Raw genomic sequence first — 23,368 nt, 5'->3', positions numbered from 1 at the left:
GCATGGACATCTGACGGACATTTGGTTTGTTAATCTTTTGCATTACAGAGTGTTGCAATAACTAACTCTGTACATATGCTTTTTTGTATTTCTGTCATTAGATCTTTGTGATAGATTCCTAGAAATGGGATTGCTGGGTCAAAGGGTAAATGAAAATATTTAATTTGGCTTGATATTGCCAAATTGCCCTCCACAGAGATTCACACTACCAGAAAATGTACGAGCGTGCCTATCTCTCCCCAGCCTCGCCAGCAAAGTACGCTGTCAAACTTTTGGATTTTTGCTAATCAAAAATGGTAAGAAACGGTATCTCAATGCATGTTAGACTCGCAGTTCTCTTATGATGAGTGAGTCTGAACATGTTTTCCATGTTTAAGGGCCCTTTCATTTCAATTTTGTGAACAAAAATCTCGGAGATTTTGATACGAATTGCAAAAACTTTTTTCCAAGTTTGTCCTTTGTCTTTTAGATTTTCTTACGGAGCTTTTTCCCCATGCATGCTCCATGCTGTTTGGGTCAAATGGAGCAAAATTTACCCATCTTTGACCTCACTGTTTCTGGTTTTTGAGTCAAATTTTGTAAACTTTTTCCATTTCTAGGTTATAAAGGAATTCATGCTTATGAATTCTACTGCTACTTCCAAGTTAGCAATTTTATTTTCAAAACTCTTCCAGCTTTATTAAGGTATGATTGACAAATAAAAATTGTATTTATTTAGGTTTCACATGACTTAAGGTGCACATGATGATTTAATATATGTATACATTATAAAATGATTATCACAGTCAAGTTAATACACACATCCATCACCTCAGAGTTACCAGTTACTATTTGTGTGTGTGTGTGTGTGGCGAGAACACTTAAGATCCACTCTCTTAGCACATTTCAGCCTACGATACAGTACAGATCTCTGCTGCCTCCTTACCATAAACCATGAGGCTATCACTTACTCAAACTAAACCTTCCTCTTCCCTATGTTAGTTTTGCTTCTTCTCTTGGTTACCTTTGAATTTACATTGCTATTTCTTTTTAACAACTTAAAAAAAGTATACCTTGAACCCCTAATTTGCAAGATGATAATTTTAAAAACAGCCATAGTGCTTACTTACTTACCAGGCATTGTTTTAAGCATTTTATATGCATTAAAACTCGTTTAATATTTCCAGTAAGCTTATAGAATAAGTACCATTGCTACCTCCATTTTAAAACCAATAGAGAAATGAAGAACCCTGCCCACCATTTTACTGCTGGAAGTGGCCAAACTAGGAGTTAGGGTGTCTGGCTCCAGCGCCTGAACTTTTTAAACCACCGTACTATTAGTTGTTAATACCCTCGCCTTTCACATGATTAGGTCCCTGTAAACATTTTTCACTGCTCTGCCAAGGACAGAGCTCTGATTCCTTCTCTTTCCTCTGGCGCCCCCTGTAGATGATTCCTACTACTACAAAATATCCTTTTCCTTATACCCCATTGTTGCTTGAAATCACACTTTAACTAAAGTTTGCTTCATATTCGCTCCAAAATTCTTGCATTCAGACTTTTCTTTGGGATGGTATAGAATGACCTTTCTTTTTCTTTTTTTTTAAAATTAATTAATTTATTTGGCTGTGTCGGGTCTTAGTTGCAGCACGTGGGATCTTCATTGCCGCGTGCAGGAACTTTAGTTGCGGCATTCAAACTCTTAGTTGCAGCACGTGGGATCTAGTTCCCTGACCAGGGATCGAACCCGGGCACCCTGCATTGGGAGCATGGAGCCTTAGCCACTGGACCACCAGGGAAGTCTCTCTTTTTCTTCTCATATGGCACAACTTCCATGTGCTCAATCACAGGTCTTTTTGTTTTTCCCTCCAGAGACCTCCTCCCTGGAGCACCCTTCTCTTGCTCAAATTTGGCCTGATTGCTCTTCTAGGCTGACTGAACAGCTATAATCAGAGATTTCCGCAGCACTCCTCTCCTGTGCTATTAGACCCACTGTGTCCTGGATTCTCAAGCTTACTTCCTCATTTTGCTAGAGTGTATCTCCCTCCAGTAACATTAAAAAACAAAAAAACCAAAAAACACCTGTCTTGAGTGTCTTTCACAGTAACTGAATTTGGCTGGATACAGAATATGGGGCTTAAATTCAGTTTCTTTCAAAGCTTTAAATGTCCTGTTGAATTCTTTCAGCATTCAGACTGCTGTTAAACTCGATACCACTCCGATCCTTGTTTCCTGGTAGGAAAAGTCCACTCTCATTATCCTTATTGTTCAGTTTCACACTGACATGTCGAAGTTGTGGTCTTTTCTCTTGGTCCTAGGCATTCAGTAGGACCTTTCAACTTGAAGGCTCTTCTCTTCAGCTCCGGGAAACCCTCCCTTTTATTCTGATAACTTCTTCCATTCCATTTTCTCGTTCCAAGACTCCTACGAAGTCTCCTAGATTGGTCTTCCATGTCTGTTCTTACTAGTCTGTCGTTCTCTTGTCCTCCCTTAACTTTCCTTGATTCTCTAGTCCAACTACCAAATTTTATATATTTTTGCAAATCTTTCTTTCTCTGCTCTTTTTTCATAGCATCCCCCACTTCTTAGTTTTCTGCAAATAATATTTTCTGAAATCTGAGTATATCAGAATATTTACTTTCATAAAGTTTCTTTCCATTTTCTGAATAACCTTTCTCTCTGGGGGTCAGTTTTTCAAACTTACTAACATTGGTCTTTGATGCTCTTGGTTCTACTCAGTTATCTGACTCTTACTTAAGAAGATACTGGCTAAACTGGTAATGGGGTTCCTCTGCTTTCCAGCTCAGCCTCTTTCTTGCATGGCAATTCTACCAGGAACTCTGCCACGCAGGGCAGGGCAGATGGAGAGGGTCAACCGCAGGCTTTGCTTTAGGGAAACGAGCTGGCTGTCCAGACTGTGGGACCTTCCAAATGCCAGAATGAGAACATTCAGGTGTCAACCCCTGTTCTGAGCTTCAGGATGGGAGAGGGGGTGAGGGGCAAACTGGCGCAAATTGTTTCACATACAGGACTTCAATTAATCTGTTTCCACTACCACTTCTCACTCTCAGCACCACTGGACCTGCCAATACTGGGCCCAGAGTTCCTCGGGATTCCCATAAGCAGGCTGGCTCTCCCTCCCTCCCAGCACATTCTGGGCTGTAAATCTTTCCCCCTATCTGTCAACCCGCTCCCATCTGCCTGTCTTCCAGAAATTCACTGAAGGCTGTTGTTGGTTGCTGAATACCCCTCCTCACTCCCTTCCTCTTCTCGCTATTCTACGCCTATTCCTTCTATTACATCAATTATTTTGGCTCAGTGGGGTCCTGGGAGGGGTTGGGGCAAAACTTAATGGTCAACCCTTCTTGAACTTTCTGGCTATTAGTTTCATGTGAAGAAGTAGGTGGACCTTCTTTGTAACAGTGTTTTGTAGAGAGTAGGAAGGAACCCAGTTTCTAATGCCATAATCTAAGATGTATGCATATTTTCAACTGATGTGTATTTTTTTTCAGCAAGAGGATCTTTCAAAGGAGTGTGTGACCTAAAGAAGAAACTGAACCAGGACAACATCCAGTTTCTTCCGGCTCTGCTGACTTGGGGATGTTTGTACAGTGTTTAAACCAAGTGAGGCAACCCTTTTTTGTTCATGGATCAGGAGGGAAATTTACTGTTTTGGGTGGGTGTGTGCTGGGGTGAAATGGATAAGTTTGGTTTTGGAAATGTTGAGTTTTGAGATGTTTGCAGGGCGGTTTAAGAAAAGATGTCTAGTAGGTAGTTGAACCTATGTTAATAGATGGGAAAGATGTGGGAGTCGTCAACCGTGCTGCATATGAAACCACCCAGAAAATAAAGCCATTTCGAAAAAAGAGTAGAACTCTGGGTAACATAAACATTTAGGAATGAGCAGAAGAAAACAAACCCTTAACAGAGACCACACAGGACAATTCTCAGTTATGTCAAATGCTGCGAACAAGACCTCTAAGGATGCACTGGATTTTAGTCACTAGATTATTAAATGCCTTGGAAAAATAATGAAAGTGAAGTGGCAAAGTGGTGGTGAATGAGGCCAGACTTCTCATAGTATCTGAAACAGTGACTCTGTAGCAGCCTCTGTGGGTCTCTCCAGCAGCAGTGTTGGATGGGAAAGGGGATAATGGTGCATTAATCCAGGGTGGGAGCGGAATGAAAGGGATGAAGACCCAAGATTATGGACAAGAGTGTTGAAAGCAGCTGAGACAGCTTAGGATGAACAAGGAAACACAGGAAGTTAAAGGATCTCTGAAAGCTGAAGAGTTAATATAATACTAGAAGAGGCATGAGTGAGATGGCATGAGAACACTGGATGGATAGGAGGCTGGGGTCGGAGAGTGGGGGGACATATAAATGTGTATTATTAAAACTGGGAAGGTCTTGGATACCAACAAGCTGTAGGGTATGGCAGGGGAGGGTCCAGCTCAGTGAAGCGGAGGGCAACACCAGGACCTGGGTCAAGGTGCTAGATCTGCTATCCACAAAGAGGTGGTGACGTCATGAGCCGGCATAGGCCTCTGAGTGTGGAGGAAGACAGAGCTAGTTTCTAAATTCTTCCTGCAATACGGGGAGGTCATCCAACCAGCCACTGGCAGTAGCAAAGTCAAACAAGAGGCAGACGGCACACGCATCCCTAAGAAATCAGGGGATTCCCCAAAGAGGGTGAGGTTAGATTAGATCAGATTCAAAGATAAGAATCAATTCCACATTTGAGTGCCCATGATTCCCTGTGCTGGGTGTATGTAACCCAATGAAGAAAATGCAAAAATGGCCCTCGGGTAATTCATAATTGAGTATATAATCTCTTATGGCCCTTTCGATTCTGTGATAAGATGATTTTAATACTCTTGGTCCAAGGCCAACTAGGAAAAATTTTGTGTCTGTGTTTTCCTAACCATACAACAAAGAAATGCACCACTTCGACTCTTTATTACATCTTTAAACACACACTCACCTGATTCTTTCTAGGAAGTGCTCTGTCCGCGCGCTTGCTTTCTTGAGACTTCCTCCTATTAATTTTCTTTTCTTTACAAGGCTGAGCTTCTGTATTAAATAAGTTGCAAACACTCTCTTCTGAAAAACTGATCAACTGCTATAAAGAAAATTAAAAGCAGGGCTACCATAAAACACAGTCAGTTAAATTTTCATGAGTGTCTCTCACATTTCTTTTCCCTTCCCTGCGGATTCTATCATTTTACATCCCATTTCCGCTTAATTCACAAATTCCATTAGAAGTATTTTAACCAAGTCACATTCAAAAGAGGGAAACAGTAATTACTGATTTCTGATCAAACATTGACCCGAAGCATATGCACTCTGTCCAACTATTTTATGGAAGAGAAAAAAAACAACTTAAGAATTGTTGTTTTAGGTGCAAACTATTATATATAGGATGGATAAACAATAAGGTCCTACTGTATAGCACAGGGAACTATATTCAATATCCTGAGATCAACCACAATGGAAAAGAATATGAAAAAAATATACATATGTATAACTGAATCACTTTGCTGTACATTGTAAATCAACTATACTTCAATAAAATTTTTGAAAATAAAAAATAAAAATGAATCACTGTCTTATTCATTCATCAAATATTTATTGAACATCTACAATGTAGCACCTAACTACTGATGGGTTATGGGGGGAAAAATCATGAACCGTCAGATTATCTAAGTTTGACTTCTGGGTTTATCATCAACAGTATCAGTGAAAAATAATATCAGTATGCTATATGTTTATGCACTGTGATGCTATAGATAAAAATCCAAGTTCATCTAATTTAATAAAATTGCAAAAGACATGCATTCAATGGGAGTTATGCTCACACTGAAAACAACTGAAGGTAGTTTTTGAAAAAGTTATATTTATGCCATTTTCTGACTGTTAATACATGTGACTCTAGAGAACAAACGTATGGACACCAACGACTCTAGAGAACAAACGTATGGACACCAAGGGGGGAAAGCCAGAGGGTGGTGGTGGGGGGGGTGGGTGGGATGAACTGGGAGATTGGGATTGACATATATATACTAATATGTATAAAATAGATAACTAATAAGAACCTGCTGTATAAAAAAATAAAATTAAATTAAAAAATTAAAAAAAAAATGTGACTCTTCTCCACTTTGCACTTCGATACAACTCATAAAACCACACAGATCCCAAATAAACTTTCTAAACAGATTACCTTCCACGTGAACACACACTCTGAAAGCATCTTGTTTATTGTATTTTTCTTCTAACAGAATTAATTAAAATCAAATCAGGAAAACAGCATTACCCTGCCTTACATGATAGGTAGGATTAAGGTATTAGTTCTTAACATATTGATTAAATCAAGATTTAACTGATCATTTGATCATGAAAACAGAAAAAAATCTAGTGCAAGATTTAAAAACAGATACGTTGTGCCAAATACAAACACTTACACTTCTTCTGTTAGAGGTCCGCGTTGCTCTACCAACTTTACAGGAGGCTATTTTCTCGTGGTTATTTGAAGAGGCAAAGGTATCAGTGCCTGATGAGCAAGACACAGCAAAATTAGGGTAGCTAACAAAAAGTTGTAAGATCCATCATCTGTTGGACACACTGGATGCTCTTTTGGATACCAATTTTGCTTTTAGTATCCCACCATATCTGAACATAAATATTACCAGGAGAAATAAATTTTGAGATTCAAAAACATTTTTAGGGGCTTCCCTGGTGGCACAGTGGTTGGGAGTCTGCCTGCCAATGCAGGGGACGCGGGTTCGAGCCCTGGTCTGGGAGGATCCCACATGCCGCGGAGCAGCTGGGCCCGTGAGCCACAATTACTGAGCCTGCGCGTCTGGAGCCTGTGCTCCACAACAAGAGAGGCCACGATAGTGAGAGGCCCGCGCACCGCAATGAAGAGTGGCCCCCACTTGTCGCAACTAGAGAAAGCCCTCGCACAGAAACGAAGACCCAACACAGCCATAAATAAATAAATAAATAAATAATTTAAAAAAAAAAAAACATTTTTAAAAACATGAAAATACTTTAATTTCACGAAGTTCAAAAAATTTTAATTTGATCACTTTTAACAGTATAAATAAAAGGCAGTATAACCTGTCAAAGAGCATAAGCTTTGGAAGATGACAGGCTATGCTTCCAATTTAGCTCTAACTTAACACTCCATGTCTTGGATTCTGTGCTAATGAGCTTGGTTTGTGTCCTAGAGCCAACAAGATGTGTTGGTGATCCATTAAAGGATTTCAACCAGGGGAGAAACGTGAATAATGGTTCCATTGCAAGTGCTTTGCCCATGACATTTGCTGGCCAAGTCCTGGTTTGTCAGGAAAGCACAGAGAGATCTTTGTTGCCTTGTCATGATCATAAAAAAAAACTAGAGACCTCAGAAAGTACATATGCACAAAATGCCATGTTGATGTTGATGAACAATTTTGTGTATTTAAAAATGACCCTTAGGATACATATGATTTCAATTGTGTAACCTGAAAAGGAGCTTACTGTCAATCCTTAAGTGTTGAGAGGGCAACTCCACTACTTGCAGTGACTTGAAAAATGCGGCTACCCATCAGAGGAAGTTAAATGTCGGTGATTATAAAGTATGGACTTGGAATGGAAAGGGATGGATAAGAGACTTCTTGTAAACTTTTCTACACGATTTGAGTTTTTGAAAAATCAAGTACGATCATAATAAAAATAAAATTTTAAAAATAAGGAGATTTTCATATATACACATATTTAAAATGACATTTATGATTTTTAGATAAGCCAAAGTTACTACCTGAAAGAGTCTCAGAGATTGAAGACTTACTAAGAGGACTGAGACCTGCAAATGATACCTGAAGAGGTTCTATGTTTTCCTAAACAAAGAAAAAAGTAGAAATTAGATATCTTTAAATCCAGTGGACATAGAAATAATGTGCCCAAAAGAAAATAACACGTATTTATTTTTGTAGGAGGAATTGTAATAAGCATAAAGATGGGAAATAAAAGATTAACCAAAAAAAGTCAGAGCAAAAACAAGATACTGGATATAAAAATAAATGTTTTATAATATTTACCAATCATATTTAAGGAAACCATGCTTACTAACTACAACCCACCAAAATAATAATTTAAAATATAATAATAATTTTTAAAAAGTGAAAGTAGTCATGATGATCCACTAATAAGTTACTTTTTGGTTTATTTAAAATCCCATATCCTAACCCCAATAAAGTAAGAAAATTCATTAATAAACACAACCAAACATTACAGTATTATTCAGGAGACCTTAAGGGTAAATATAAATGCAGATGTCAAATATTTTCTTTCCCACAGCCAGTACAATGGTAGCTGTTAATTTTTCATAGATAAAATCTATCAGGTTGAAGAAATTCTTTTTTCTCACCAATTTGCTCAGTTTTTATCCGAAATGAATGCTGGATTTTGTCAAATGCTTTTTCTCCATCTGCTGAGATGATCATAGAGATTTTCTGTTTTACTCTGTTAATATGGTGAACTCCACATATTGTCTTTCAAATAAACCAACCTTGCATTTTGGGGGTAAAATCTCACTTGGTCATAATGTATTCTCTTTTTATATGTTAGTATGTTTGTGAGGATACTGGACTGTAGTTTTCTTCTCTCATAATGTCTGATTATGGTATCAGGCTACTGCTGACATTGATGAATTGGGAAGCATTCCCAACTCAACTTGTTTGGAAGAATGTATGCAGAATTAGTATTGTATCTTCCTTAAATGTTTGGTAGAATTCATTAGCAAAATCATCTGCACATGCAGTTTTCTTTGTGGGAAGGTTTTAACTACAATTTAAATTTCCTTAGTTGATATAGGGCTAATGAGACCACCTATTTCTTCTTGAGTGAGATTGATAGCTTGTGTCTTTCAGGAATGTAGCTTAAGTTGTTGAATTTATTGGCATAAAATAAAGTTGTTCGTAATATTCTTTTATGATCCTTTTAGTATTATTAAGATATGTAATTATGTCACCTCCCTTATTCCTTATATTGCTAATGAGTATCCTCTCCTTTTTTCCTGAACAGTCTGATTAGAAGTTTACTATTATTTTCTGCAGCAAAACCTTCTGACTTCAATGATTTGTCTCTATTGTTTTTGTTTTCTATTTCATTGATTTTTACACTTATCTTTATTACTTCCTTTCCTCTTCTTAGTTTGGTTTCAATTTGCTTTTCTTTTTCTAGTTTCTTAAAGTGGAAGCTGAGATCATTAATTGGAGACCTCTATTATTTTCAAATACAGGCTTTAATTTTTAAAAATTTTCCTCGAAGCACTGCTTTTACCTGCATCCCATGCATCTTTTGTTACTATATAGTGGCTTAGGGTTTACAGTACACATCTTTTAACTTATTCCACTTTGTTTATAGCCTAAGAACCCCTCCCAACCTTTATGTTAATTTGGTTGTATATTTTATTTACCTAGGTTATAAACCAAACAAAATATTGTTGTTACTCTTGCTTTGAATAATTATCCTTTACGGAGACTAATTAAAAAGAAGTCTGTTACATTTGCCCACATATTTAGCATTTTCAGTGCTCTTCATTCCTCTGTGTAGATGCAGATTTTCATGCAGAACTATTTTCCTTTTGACTAAAGGGCTTCCTTTTCAACACTTCTTCTAATGCTAACCTGTTATGGTAATGAATTATCTCAACTTTCGCTATGTCTGAAAAAGCCTTTATTTCCACCTTTTGTTTTGAAAGATGGTCTCACTGGATAGAGAATTCTAGTTTGACAGGTATTTTTGTTTTTTTGCTCTAAGTAGTTAAATACATCTTTAAAAGATGTTGCTGCACTGTCTTCTGGCTCGCAGTTTCCAACCAGAAATCTGCTGCCTCTCTTATAGTTGTTCTTATGTCACGTGTCTTTTTCTCTCTGGCTCCTTTTAGGCCATTCATTGCTGATTTTAAGCTTTGTGTATTTTTCTTTATGTTTCTTGTGCTGGGAATGTGTTGAACTTTAGGATCAATGGGTTAATAATTCTATCAAATTTGGACATTTTTCAGCCATTATTTTGCAAATATTTTTTTCCTGTTCCTTCCAATCTCTCCTCTCCTTTGGGAACCCTAATTACAAGCACTTTATACCACCTGAAGTTGTCCCAGATCACGAATTGTCTGCTCATTCTTGTTCAGTCTTTTTCCTGTGTGTCACTGAGAATAATTTCTATTGCTACATCTTCAAATTCACTACTCTTTTCTCTTGCAGTCTCTAATATGCTATTAACCTCATCCAACATATTTTTATTCCTGGAGATTATAATGTACAGAGTTTGATTTGGGTCTTTTCTTTATCTTCCATGTTCTTAAGAAGCTCAATCTTTTCTCACATTCTTGAACATATATGAAATATAGTTAAAATAACTCTTTCTATGTCTCTCTAGAAATTCCATCATATGTGTCATTTCTGGGTCTATTTCTATTGATTGATTTTTCTCCTCATTATGGGGCATCTTTTCCTACACAACTACTAATTTTTAATTGAATGCCAGACATTTTGAGTTTAACATTATTTGCTGCTAGATTGTTTTGTTTTGGTTTGGTGGGAAGGATAAAACCATTTTATTGAGGGCCTTCAGGGGAGGGTTGAAGGGCTGGGAGGACAATGAGATCTGATGCCTTGGCCTCCCTGGGATCTCCCCACCTTCACAGCTGCCAAAAGCAGTTTTGATATTCTTGAGGTTCATTATGCAATGCAGTTACATGGGTATAAGTTAGATCCTTTCAAGACTTGATTTTAAGCTTTGCCAGGCTTTTAGTTTAATTCTGCTCTATTAATGAAGCAATACTCTTCTGAGTACCTGACACCCTCTGAATTACAAGGTTTTTCTACATGAGTTGGTGGGAACACGATTCCGGCCCTGTGTGAGCTCTAGGCATTTCCCTCTGCTCCATTTGGGCAGTTCCTCCCTGGCCTGGGGCAGTTTACTCACAAGGACGTGTTGACCAGCACTCAGCTGGAGACTTGACGAGACCCTTTGCAGATCTCCAGAGTTCTCTCTCTCTGCAGGTCTTTTCTCTCTGGTATTTTACCCTGTGAACTCCAGCCTCCTTCACTTTTCCAGACCCCAAATCCATCTTCTCAACTCATGGAGACTGCCAGGCTCCACCAAGGTAACCCCTCCCTGTGCTGCAGCCTGGAAATTCAGCCCAGGCAGTAAGTTGGGGCTCTCGTAAGGCTTACCTCATTTGTTACCCCCCTCAGAGATTACTGTCTGTGCTTCCAGACAGTCAATGCCGGTGAACCACTGTTTCATATCTTTTTCTCTGGCTTTTTAGTTGTTTCTCATGGGAATGTAAATTAGGTCCCTCTTATTCCATCTTGGCCAAAAGCAGAATATTCTTATTTCAAAGTATAACAGCAAGAGAGAGATTGAATGATGGTCCCAATATAAAAACGGGTAAGTAAAATTAATAGGCAGTTCTCAAGAGAAGAAATTCAAATAGCCTATAAACATGTGAAAATGTTCAAACCTCACTAACAAACAATATTTTCCAGTCATCTTTTTCTCCTATTAAGCTATTTTTAAAAAAAAGTACCGTTAAAACCCAGGGTTTACAAAGGTATAATAAAATAAAATCATTTATAGTGCTGTGAGTTCAAATTAGTACATAGTTTCTGAATAATTTAGCAGTATGTATCAAAAAGTTCAAAAAATGTTCATATTCCTTAATCCAGTAATCCCACCTGTAGAAATTTATCTTAGGAGGAAGAACAATTTATATTTATAATATATCAATTCTAAGATTGTTGCTCTTTCACATTTTAACACCTCTGAAATCTGAGTACATGGTGTGTATCACAGTTTAACTTTCAGCATTTTTTCTTAGTGATAGATAAAATAATGGCACATCTTAACAGTCAATAGCAGTTAGGTTCCAGGAAATATGCTATGTACAAGGAGTCATGGAAGTATTGTTTTTAATAGGAGAAAACTGGTAGTCATCTAGCTAGAAAATGCATTAATTTATACCATGACACATTGTTCAGTCCATCTCATGATTTCAAAGCACAATTACTGCTCATGCAAAATAGGTGAGGTCTGATGAAAATATAAACAAGATTGTTCCACACTTTTCACACTTACAAGATTCTCTCCCTTGTCATCAAAATTTGGTTGAAGTAACCCCTCAGGAGCTGGGGACTGTTCAAGTAGCAGGGGACTGAGGGTACTTAAATCCTTTTTACAAACCGGTGTTTCTCCTTTACGCAACGGAGTGTTTGCTGGCAAAGATTCATCAAACACTTCAGGGCTTAGGTCCTCTCCGAAAGTAACTCTCTTCCTCTTCCTCATATTTAGAGAGTCTGGTACTTCACAATTTTCTTGACCTTCTATAGATAATAAATGGGAATATATTTAAAAATTAAACTACATTTCTTATCTAAAAGACATATCCTAGAATCTTTTAACATGATTGGATCTGGCTATTTGTATAACACAAAACATAGTTTGTAGGGAAAAAAAGTTTAAAGTGGAAAAGATAAGCAATATTTCTAATTAAAATATGGTCATGGATTTTAAAGTAAATTCTGCATGCCTGTCTTAAAAGATTACAAAATTGAATATCAATTTCCTTACAAGTTTCACCATTAAGCAAAAAGGGATAGATGACATGGGCAGAACCAATTCTGAAACTTCAACAGAGTCCATCCCTCCCAACTCTTCTTCATTCCCATGTAATTTCAGAAGCATCAGGCATTAGTAGATCATTGAAAATACTACATACTACCTCAGATTTTTTTAATAACAAGCAAATGATATCTTCAGGCTTCAAAATAAATCTGAATTTCTTACCTGCTTTTCGTTCTTTGCAACAGTTTGCAAGATTTAAGATTAAGCTTGGATGAGTCCCACCATCACAGAGGTTGTCACGGTGTTCCTAAATAAAATAAACACTGATGAATGATTTTACGTATATAAATACATACACACAGACATTAAGAACGACAACTTCAAATTTTTTTCCTGCCAAGGGTAGATACTACATAGTATTGCAGATTATCTTTACTTTCATAGTTGATCTGACTTAAAATATCATGATATTAGCCACAACAAAAAACTGGGTTCCCTAGTTATCATAATACTTTAGTAAATAGTTTCAGGCCAAAATTAAAGAACAGAAATCCATAATGTGGGCTAAATTCATTCCCTCATTTTTGACCTGGCAAATGACTTTAAGGAAAATGTGAATGGCCAGAATTACAGTGTACTCTGGATGGTGTCAAATGAGGTAGACTATATAAATGGTCTAAAGTACAAGAATTCCACTAAAACAAGAAAAAACCAAATATGTAAATGGCATAATAGGGTGTTTTGTCTTTTAGACATGGGAACCACACCTTTTATAAGTGTATAAATCTCCAGTCTACGATACTATATTCCTCAGTTAGAACAAGGAAAGAAAGTAGCATTTGTCCTTCTGTGCTTTTCCAGAAGAAGATTATAGAGTAGGCAAGTTGGTGAGGAAGGGACAATGTGAATCCTGAAGAACAGGAAGGGCAAGTCCAAACACAGGGCCACTGGAGCAAAGTGGGCGAAAGCCAGGGCTGTGGGTGGCTGAGAGGCACCTCCAAATCACCATCTGTTTGTCCCGTCTCATCCTAAGCCCTGACCAGCCCTCGTTCTCTAGAGCTGTTCATTTTCTCCAGCACACCCATCGCAAGAGCAGTACCTTCTCTAAGAAACAGTCCTGCTCTAAACAAACCTCCTTCGTCAAGCATCTCCTGAGAGTCAGCTTCATTTTCCTAACCAGGAAAATGCTCACATCAATATTTGTGAAATAAGTGAACTTACAAAACAAAGTTCATGTTAACCTTTAGATTTACTTTTCATTACCATGAAAGTTATCCAACTCAAACAGAATACACTTGCAAGCTTTGGGCAGCTTAGCAAGAAGACCATTAGTTGTGAAAGTCTTAATATGATTTTAGTGGCAGGACTTGATGTTTCTGCTACATAACACTGTTAATTGATAAGAGTTACACAGATCATTGAGATGCTAAGTCTCTTCTTTGAGGAGAAGATAAAACAAATAAAAGATAAAAATGAGCAGTGCTGTATAGAAACCCAAATCAAGCTCTTTAACCAGAAAAATTGTTAAAACATTTAAAAATAACAACTGATCATATATCCATGTAGATAGAAGGTAGTCTAGTTCATTTTGGCTTTAAAGACAGATTTACAGGTATAGTTGTACGGTCAAGTACCAAAAAAAAAAAAAAAAAAAAATGTGTACTTCTCATTTGCCAGGCACTGGCGCTAACTGCACATTATTATCCTACTTTATGCTCAAATTACCCCGTAAGGAAGTTACTAATATTGTCCTTTTATAGATAAGGAAACCAGGGTACAAAAAGGTTAACTAATCTGCCTAGTTCTTAAACTTCAGCGTCAGCATGTGAAACCAGGCCCTGTGACCCCAGAGCCATCCTCTCAACCTCTCAGAGTGTTTACAGCCTGTCATGGATGTTTAACATCAGATTCGTCTGGGTTCATTTAACAGCTTCAAGCCTGAGCTTATGTAAAATGGGGCTAATACCTTTCTTGGATACAGCTGCTGCACGTACATCATATATCCCAGAACCTTCACTGGAAGTACTCAATAAATGCCAGCTAGTTCCCATCAACCTACGCTCTTCTCATACTAGCTCAACTTAAAGATGCACGCCTATAAGAGGTATCTTGAAGAGCAGATATTTTTGGTGGAAATAATTAACAAACTCACACATTAATAACTTATGAAACTCTTATAAAATATGGTCTACCTATATTAAATTCGACATACTATATTCCACACTGAGTTAAAAAAAAAAAAAGACATTTCCTGTTAGGCCAGTATTACGTAACATTTCAGAGGTATTTCTTTGAAGCAAAATGAATTTTTATTCAACTTGCTTTAGGAAATGTAGCTCTATACTGACCTGCAGGCTGTCTAGACACAGCTTTGCAGAAGGTTTCTTCAGCACAGAACGAAGTACAAAGGTCTCAGAGGATGGAACGTCCCTCTGGCACAGTGGAGTAACCAGTGACCCGGCTTCAGGAGCCATGTCTATACTCACTTCTGTAAATTTGTCAACTGAAACGGCATCGCTGGATCTTTTGCCCTCTACAGAGTCAGCAACCTGGATTCCTTCAACATAGAGGTGTAAACGTGAGAGGTGGCAGACATCTGAGTCAGTCTGTTCTACACCGAAAGTAGTACGTATTCACAAAAGGAATAACAACCTATTCAGAAATTCAACCCTAAGATATCCTGCTTGAGGAGTAGCATCTGGGATTTCACTTGGAGACATAAAACAAAGAGAAGCGGCACTGGCCACGGCTTTTATTTCAAATCTGACTACTGAGGGCAACAGTAAGTAAGGTGCCTTGGCTCCATGGAAATCTAAGAAGGCACCCACAGCTCAGCTATTAACTGTTAATCTGTTTCCACTCACGACACCTATGGTTTGCACCATGAAACTAACTTGAGCCAGACAATGAATCATGACTGATTTTATTGGTGGAGTCAGAGGCATTTTCAGCCTGCAAGGGTAGTGGGAGGGAAGGGACAGAATGCTGAAGAGAACGACTGTCAAATAAAAAAATGAACATATTGTATGTACCCCCAAGCAAGGCAAGGCTCCCCGCTGCAAATTCTTACAAGAGAGCATTCATTGCCTGATGATTGACATTTAACAAATATATACTGGGTGCTTAAGATGTGACAGGCACTTTGCGAGAGATATAAACACCACAGATAAAGCCCCCATGGCCTCAGAGGACAAATAGACAACATAAAATATAGTAACTGGGGGGCACAGAAGGAAGGAGGTAGCTGTGCCTGTGTAAAAGGGTAGCATGAGGGACCGTGTGATGGGACTGTGATATATCTTGACTGTAGTGTGGTTATGTGAGTCTACACCTGTGATAAAATCATGGAACTAAAATATACACACAAACGTGTGCATGCAAAAGTGGTGAAATCTAACCAAAAAGGTCAGTGGATTGTATCAGTGTTGATTTCCTGGTCATGCACTGTATTACAGCTATGCAAGATGTCACCACTGGGGAAACTGGGGGAAGGGTGGATAGGCTTTCTTCCTATGGATTCATTCTTACACCTGCATGTGAATCTACAGTCATCTTAAAATAAAAAGTTAAAGAAATGTATATATAATAACAAGCAGTAACCCATGCCATTAAGGAGAATAATGTAGAGATGGGGTTAGGGTATGGTAGGGGGTGGGGGTGAGTTCAAGGACAGCCTCCCGAGCAGGCATCTGAACACAGTGAAGAAGCGAGCCGCACATGTGTCTAGGGAAGATTATACATACGCTCAAAGCCAAGTGCAAAGACCAGTGACGTATAAGAGGTGGGGCAAGGCCAGAGTGACTGGAACAGAGCAAGCAAGAAGACAGCTAAGCCACAAGCTCAGAGCCAAGGCTAAGGACCAGGCCAGGTGTGGCCTAGTAGGAAGTGGGTGGACTGGATTCTATCCTGAGTATGCTGGGAGGCCAGTGAGAGATTTTGAGGGGAGTGACACAGTGTGACTTGCATTTTATTTATTTTGTTGTTGTTGTTTTTGTTTGAAGGGTAACAGGTTTTTTTATAGCCGTCAGTATTTAGAGGGGTTACTTTTCTTTCGTCCAGTTTTATTGAGATACAAGGTGTACAACATAATGATTTGACTTACTCGCACCATGAAGTGATGACCACAGTCAGTTTAGTGAATATCCATCACCTCATACAGATACAGCATGAAATAGAAAAATTTTTTTCCCCTTGTGATGAGAACTCCTAGGATTTGCTCTCTTAACACCTTTCGTATATAACATACAGCAGTGTTCATTATATTTATCATGTTGTGCATGACATCCCTACCACTTATTTATTTTATAACTGGAAGCCTTTACCTTTTACCTGCCTCCCTCCAATTCCCCCCACCCCCGGCCTCTGGTAGCCAGAAATCTGAGCTCTTTTTCTATGTGTGTTTGTTTTTGAAGTATCCCACTTTATAAGACCTCTTCCCTCTTCCTAAAGGTGCACCGTCTGAGATATAATAACCTCTGGGGTGCCACCAGATAACCAGTTTAAAATAAAACACTGGAATCAGCACTAGACTCCTTTAATCAAGGCCCCACCACCTATGGGAGATTTGTCTTTTCCTGTCTTATACAATGTTCCTGCTTAGGGCCTAGAGGGGCGTTAAAATGGGATACGTTGGCCCTCGTTGTGATGTTCCCAAGAAGACAGATTGTACAGGGAGGTGTTAGGTATGATGACAGTTTTTAATGACCATACTTCATACATTCTATAACCACTGTCAAAGAATATGTCACTCCTAAGACAAAGTCCCATTAGAGTAAAGCAAGAGAATTGGTAAGAATTGCTGAAGGCAAAATCATCTTATTTCATCCAGGTAACAAACTCATAACCCTGCTCTCTGCCCCATCTATCCATCCATCCATCTCATGATTAAAATTAAGAAGTCAGAGCAGATGTGCACCACAAGACATGCTGAAGGAAGTTCTTTTTCAGGTTGAAGGGAAATGATACCAGACAAAAACTTAGATCTTCAGCGAGGAATGAAAAGCACCAGAAATGGTACCTATCTGGGTAACTATAAAAGGCTATTTCCAATATACACATATTTCCCAATACACATGGTGGTTTAAAACAAAAAAACCTTATCTTGTGGGGTTTAAAATGAATATAAATATAGTATAGATGACATCTATAGTGTAAAAGGACCATAAAAGACATGGGTGGGAGGAGAGGAAGTAGATCTATACAGTTTGTAAAGTTTCTGTATTTCACCTGAAGTTGTACATTAACTCTAAGAAGGCTGTGAAAATCTAAGGATGTATATACCACAGTCCTTAGAGTAACCATTAAAACAAAACAAAACAAAACAAAAGATGCAATGAGGTATGGTTTAGAAGGTAATGGATAAATGGATTTCTAAAATTTCAAATAAGCCCAATAGACGAGAGGAGGGAAAACAAAAAATAGAACAGAAAATGTATGAAAGAAATGGCAGATTTAGGGAATTCTCTGGTGGTCCAGTGGTTAGGACTTCGCACTTTCACTGCTGAGGGATTGGGTTCAATCCCTGGTCAGGGAACGAAGATTCTGCAAGCCCCGTGGATAAAATTTTTTTTTAAATGGCAGATTTAAATAAAACCATTTCAATAATGACTTGAAAGGTTAATGTACCAAATACGCCCATTAAAAGGCAGAAATTCTCAGGATTGACAAAAAAGCAAGGGCCAGCTATACATATACAAGAGTTTTATTTAAAGATAAAGACACAGGTATGTTGAAAGTAAACCTAATACCTTATGGTGACTTCCATTCAATACAAGCATATTGAATGCTGGTCCCTTTTCACATACTTAAAAACCAAAAAAATCACGTGTAGTGTTTTCTCTAACAAAATATACTTGTTAAATGTTTAGAGATCCTATTCTTTCTTTTTATATTGAACATAGTTCCCTGTGCTATACAGTAGGGCCCTGCTGTTTATCTATTTTATATATAGTACTGTGTATCTGTTAATCCCAAGCTCCTAATTTATCCCTCCCCCCACCCCTTTACGCTTTGGTAACCATACGTTTGTTTTCTATGACTGTGAATCTGTTTCTTTTTTGTTAATAAGTTCATTTGTATCAGGTTTTTAGATACTACATATAAGTGATATTACATGGTATTTGTCTTTCTCTTTCTGACTTTATGATAATCTCTAGGTCCATCCATGTTGCTGCAAATGACATTATTTCATTCTTTTTTATGGTTGAGTAATATTTCATTGTATACATATACCACGTCTTTATCCATTCATCTGTTGATGGACATTTAGGTTACTTCCATGTCTTGGCTATTATAAATAGTGCTGCTATGAACACTGGGGTGCATGTATCTTTTCAAATTACAGTTTTTGTATTTTCTGGATATATGTCCAGGAGTGCAATTGCTGGATCATATGGTAGCTCTATTTTTAGTTTTTTAAGGAACCTCCATACTGTTCTCCATAGCTGCACCAATTTATATTCCCACCAACAATGTAGGAGGGTTCCCTTTTATCCACACCCTCTCCAGCATTTATTGTTTGTAAACTTTTTGATGATGGCCATTCTGACTGGTGTGAGGTGATACCTCATTGTAGTTTTAATTTGCATTTCTCTAATAATTAGTGATGTTGAGCATCTTTTCATGTACCTACTGGCCATCTGTATGTCTTCTTTGGAGAACTGTCTATTTAGGTCTTCTACCCATTTTTTGATAGGGTTGTTGTTTTTTTTTTTGATATTGAGCTGTATGAGCTATTGGTATAATCCTATCCTTTATAACAGATTCTATCAGCTTGGAAATATTTCACTAATTCTTATTGGTAGTAATTCAGAAAAGAAAATGTCATCTCTCACGTAACAAGAATTCTAAAACATTTCTAATATACCATGAGCTCCTAAAATGTAAGGAATGGTTTTAGTTTTCCCAAATGTTAGCACATAGGTAAACCAAGCATAAATGTCTGTTGAACAAACATTTCAATGGGTGAATGGGCACATGTACTAAGGAAAAATGAAATACTTACCACTTGAAGCCTCTGTGAGCTCTGAAAGTAGAGGATACTCTCCAACTAAACATCTAGACTGTAGATTTAAACCAGATTCAGAAGATTTCTTGGAGAAAAAAAAGAGTAAAGAAGTATTAAATTTTACTACATACAGGATTACTGATATTTTTATAAAGATTTGAGTAAGCATTATAGATTATCTGGAAATCTGATATTAAATCAATCAATCCATCGCCTTCATTATCTAGTTAATTCTTACGGAAGTATATAGGAATCGAACTAAAAACAGAGCATTCATTCTAATTACCTCCAAAACATCCTACCCAACAATTTTCAGTTCCCTAGGAAACGTTGATAGGGCACATTTTTGCTGCCTTATTGTTTGAAGTCTAGAAAACTATGTTAACTGCTTTCTTTTTTTTCTAAAGGCTAGTCAAGTGAAGCAGTGGGAGTGAAGAAGGAACAAAGAAATCTGTAACTGGCTGTGATCAATTAATTGTAAACACCACTGCATTCGGACCAGCCAACGCTTTCTTTAAAGAGGAAATTCTCAAAATAACGAAAAATATAATTACTAATCAAACAACAGAAGGTATCAATAGCTAGAAAAGGAAAACCATCAATGGCCAGGATAGAAAACACACTCATATTAATGTAAAAACCACTTGTAAATCATGGTGTATGGCCAAAAATTAATGGAAGCTCTGATAAGAAAAATTACTGTCAGATGATGATTTCATATCTACTAGAACAGAGCAGAGAGAGTGGAGATTATAAGCATCTCTGAGATACACATGAAACCCACGGTGGCCCTGATGGTCAACCCTAATGACCATCAAGCATTTATTAAGCCAGTCTAGATAAGGTCAACAGGACATGTACTGGATCTACATGACAGAGAAGGTGCAGGAAAAAAGCTTCCACTCTACCGGCATTAGGTGTCTTCTCTCACTAAAAAAACAGAAACCTGCTGTATCAAACCAGAACTAAGGGTCGTGCGAGAACTAGATCCCCATTTACATTTGTGTGAAGGTCAAGGATCTTCAAAAGTATGATTATTATTATTATACATATATTTTTGGCCGCTCCGTGCAGCACGCGGGGTCTTAGTTCCCCAACTAGGGATAGAACCAGCGCGCCCTGCAGTGGAAGCGAGGAGTCTTAACCACTGGACCGCCAGGGAAGTCACTTAACGGTATTATTCAGTTCACGTTGGTTATCATCTTTTGATGATGTTGACAGCCTCTAGGTAGTTATAAGCAACAAAAAAATCCCTACAGCTACTTGAACGAAGTGGGGAGAGCAAGGGAGAAATCGCTAAACGGCACCATGCTTTCCAGCTGGTATTAAACCAGTGAGGGGCAGCAAGGGAGAAATGCCAGACCCCCAGACCTGAGGGGTACAGCCCAAGTATAATCTTCACCTCATTTACCAGTTTTGTGTAAATTAGGTGCTCATATGTCTGTCTTCCCCAGCAGACAAAAAGCTGTTCAAGGGCAGGACCGTGACTTTCTCACCATTGTACCATTGGTACCTACAACAAGACCTCAAAAATAGAAGACCACAGGGCTTCATCTTTTCATAAAGTCTTTTTCATATCAAAAGCAACATGTTAATCGAAACTGTCTCTAATAACCAATAAGCCAACCAACCACAAAAAAAATTTAACAAGCAGGAAATCTCTCTCTCTCTCTCTCACACACACACACACACACATATACACAATTTAAAACCCAGATAAAATACAGCAATACAATTTACATAAGTACTGTAATTGCAAAAGGGCCTTGACAGTCAGTCCTAAAACTGACTAGCCAGAAATCCAAAGCTTCATTTTCCTATGTTTCCAATAAGTGAATTACCTCAGAGAGATTTGCAGAAGTTTCAACAGCACACTGTCTATCTGTAAAGGGAAAAGCAGCAACATTGTGTATCTGGAGACCAAAGGCATCAGTTAGATTTCCATCAGAGCTGCTCGGAGAGGATGTTCTCTGTCGCTTGGATGACAAGTTTGCAGGGAACTCACACTGTTGACATTCACCAAGACTCTCCTTTTTGGCTAGGTACACAAAACAAAATAAAAACAAAACAACACAGGCTTCAATATTTTCTTTTACAGCATCATTTGAAAATTGTGTATATCCTAATAATTTTAGTAAAATTTAATGCTTGAGCCTAAATACTTTATCAATGAAAACTCTAGTAGTACATTTTTTATTCAAAAAAGGAAATCTAACTGAAAAGTAAAAGAACATGACTGCTAAAAAGATAAAAATTTAATTATTAGAATTGACTTTTTTCAGACTTTAAAATGTACAAAGATACGCCAAGATACATTTGCATTTTTGATATAGTATCTCATTCTATTTTTAAGTTTAGAATGAAACCTTTTCTTTTGAACATTTTAAAGGATGTGGTTATGTTCTAATATTGGTTCTGCTTTGACCGTGTATGATTTTATGAAAGATACAGCCACAGTTCTTCCTACGTACAAAAAGGGAATTTAATTGTCTATAGAACTTTAGTAATGATGTAAATAAAATATTTAAAAGCTCAGATAAAAACTGAAGAATAGGTAAGTTACAAATTACAAATAAAAATGAGTACGTCGGAGCAGGTCATGTACTGCAGAGGTAGATGAACTGGATTTGTCTTGAGTAACAATGCCCTGCACCCAAGGAGGTGTTGAAATGTACTTGCAGATAGTTCAAGAAACCAAACAAAACCATTTGGAACTTTAGGGTTATGGTGGTTACAGCAAGACCAAGATTTTTTCTAGTTCTGGTGTTTGCAATGCTTTGCGATTGGAAAATCAAAAGTGACAGAAAAATATTACCAAATAAATTACAATCTAAAAGTTATGGTAAAGAATATGGCAGGCTATTAAGATGTCAGACTGAATGTATCTGTTTATAATATCAGGGTTGGGAGTTTGGTATTCATGTAAATGCTTGCCAAACTTAATAATAATCCTCTAAAAAAATCAAGCTTTGTGCACTCAAATCTACCACATGCCCTATTCTAAAGATGAAATGAGCCCATTGGCTTCGACATTATAACACTTAGCACTTAATTGTGGCCACGTGGAAATGTTAAGACGTAGGCTCAGAAATGCTTGATATCATGTTTTTTCAAGAGAAACCAGAAATCCAGATTTTTGTGTGAAATGTCCCAAATTTTAAATGGTAGGCCCTATTGAAAAGTACAGCTCTACTCAGAAAAGACTGCTTTCACACTGTAGAACTAAATCTTCTTTACACTGAGGATGGTCTGAATAAATACTAAAGCCCTTCTTTCTACTCACTCGAGGCTGTGGTCTTGAACTCTCCTTCCGTCTCTGAGAATTCAGGACAGTCAGTCATTTTCTCATTTTCCTTTATGGAGTGAAAAGCTGACTGGAAGGCAGATATTTGCTCTCTTAAAGAATGAACATTTCGATATAAAACAGGGCTGCCCTGTGAAAATACAGAAGCAGAGGACATTATAAATCAAACCAAAGATAGAATTTTCGAAGAGCAGAGTTAATAGAGCAGAGCCTCTCCTCCCATGAATCACATACTCTTAGTCTGAATATTCGGTGTACGGCCATCATCTTCGTTTCTCCTCTCTCCTCCTTAATCTGAGCAAAGGGCAATAGCTACATGGGAAGTATAAATGTGGAGCTATAGGCTGGCCAGTACTGATACTGACAAGCCCATGGACCAGACAGGAGAAATCTGGAGGAGATGGAAAGCACTTTAAAAAGGCACCCAGACAAAACACATCCCAATTATTTGAGGGCTTAACAAT

The 23,368-nt window shown here is 37.8% G+C and overlaps 1 protein-coding gene across 1 annotated transcript in view; it reads right to left on the bottom strand.

Annotated features, from left to right (window-relative positions):
- Window positions 1–23,368, bottom strand: part of CDCA2 (cell division cycle associated 2) — a 48,836-nt gene that overhangs the window by 10,548 nt on the left and 14,920 nt on the right. The window contains exons 5-13 of the mRNA XM_061199423.1: window positions 22,884–23,034; window positions 21,442–21,638; window positions 19,598–19,685; window positions 14,943–15,151; window positions 12,817–12,901; window positions 12,109–12,353; window positions 7,781–7,859; window positions 6,441–6,529; window positions 4,964–5,101 (exon numbers count right to left, since the gene is read on the bottom strand). Of these exons, the coding sequence (XP_061055406.1) occupies window positions 4,964–5,101; window positions 6,441–6,529; window positions 7,781–7,859; window positions 12,109–12,353; window positions 12,817–12,901; window positions 14,943–15,151; window positions 19,598–19,685; window positions 21,442–21,638; window positions 22,884–23,034 (1,281 nt within the window). The remainder of the gene's footprint in view (window positions 1–4,963; window positions 5,102–6,440; window positions 6,530–7,780; window positions 7,860–12,108; window positions 12,354–12,816; window positions 12,902–14,942; window positions 15,152–19,597; window positions 19,686–21,441; window positions 21,639–22,883; window positions 23,035–23,368) is intronic.

This window comes from Eubalaena glacialis, chromosome 9, assembly GCF_028564815.1.
Source record: "Eubalaena glacialis isolate mEubGla1 chromosome 9, mEubGla1.1.hap2.+ XY, whole genome shotgun sequence".
Taxonomy (NCBI): domain Eukaryota; kingdom Metazoa; phylum Chordata; class Mammalia; order Artiodactyla; family Balaenidae; genus Eubalaena; species Eubalaena glacialis.
The sequence above is the reverse complement of the archived record's forward strand: the minus strand, read 5'-3'. Positions and strand labels throughout refer to the sequence as shown.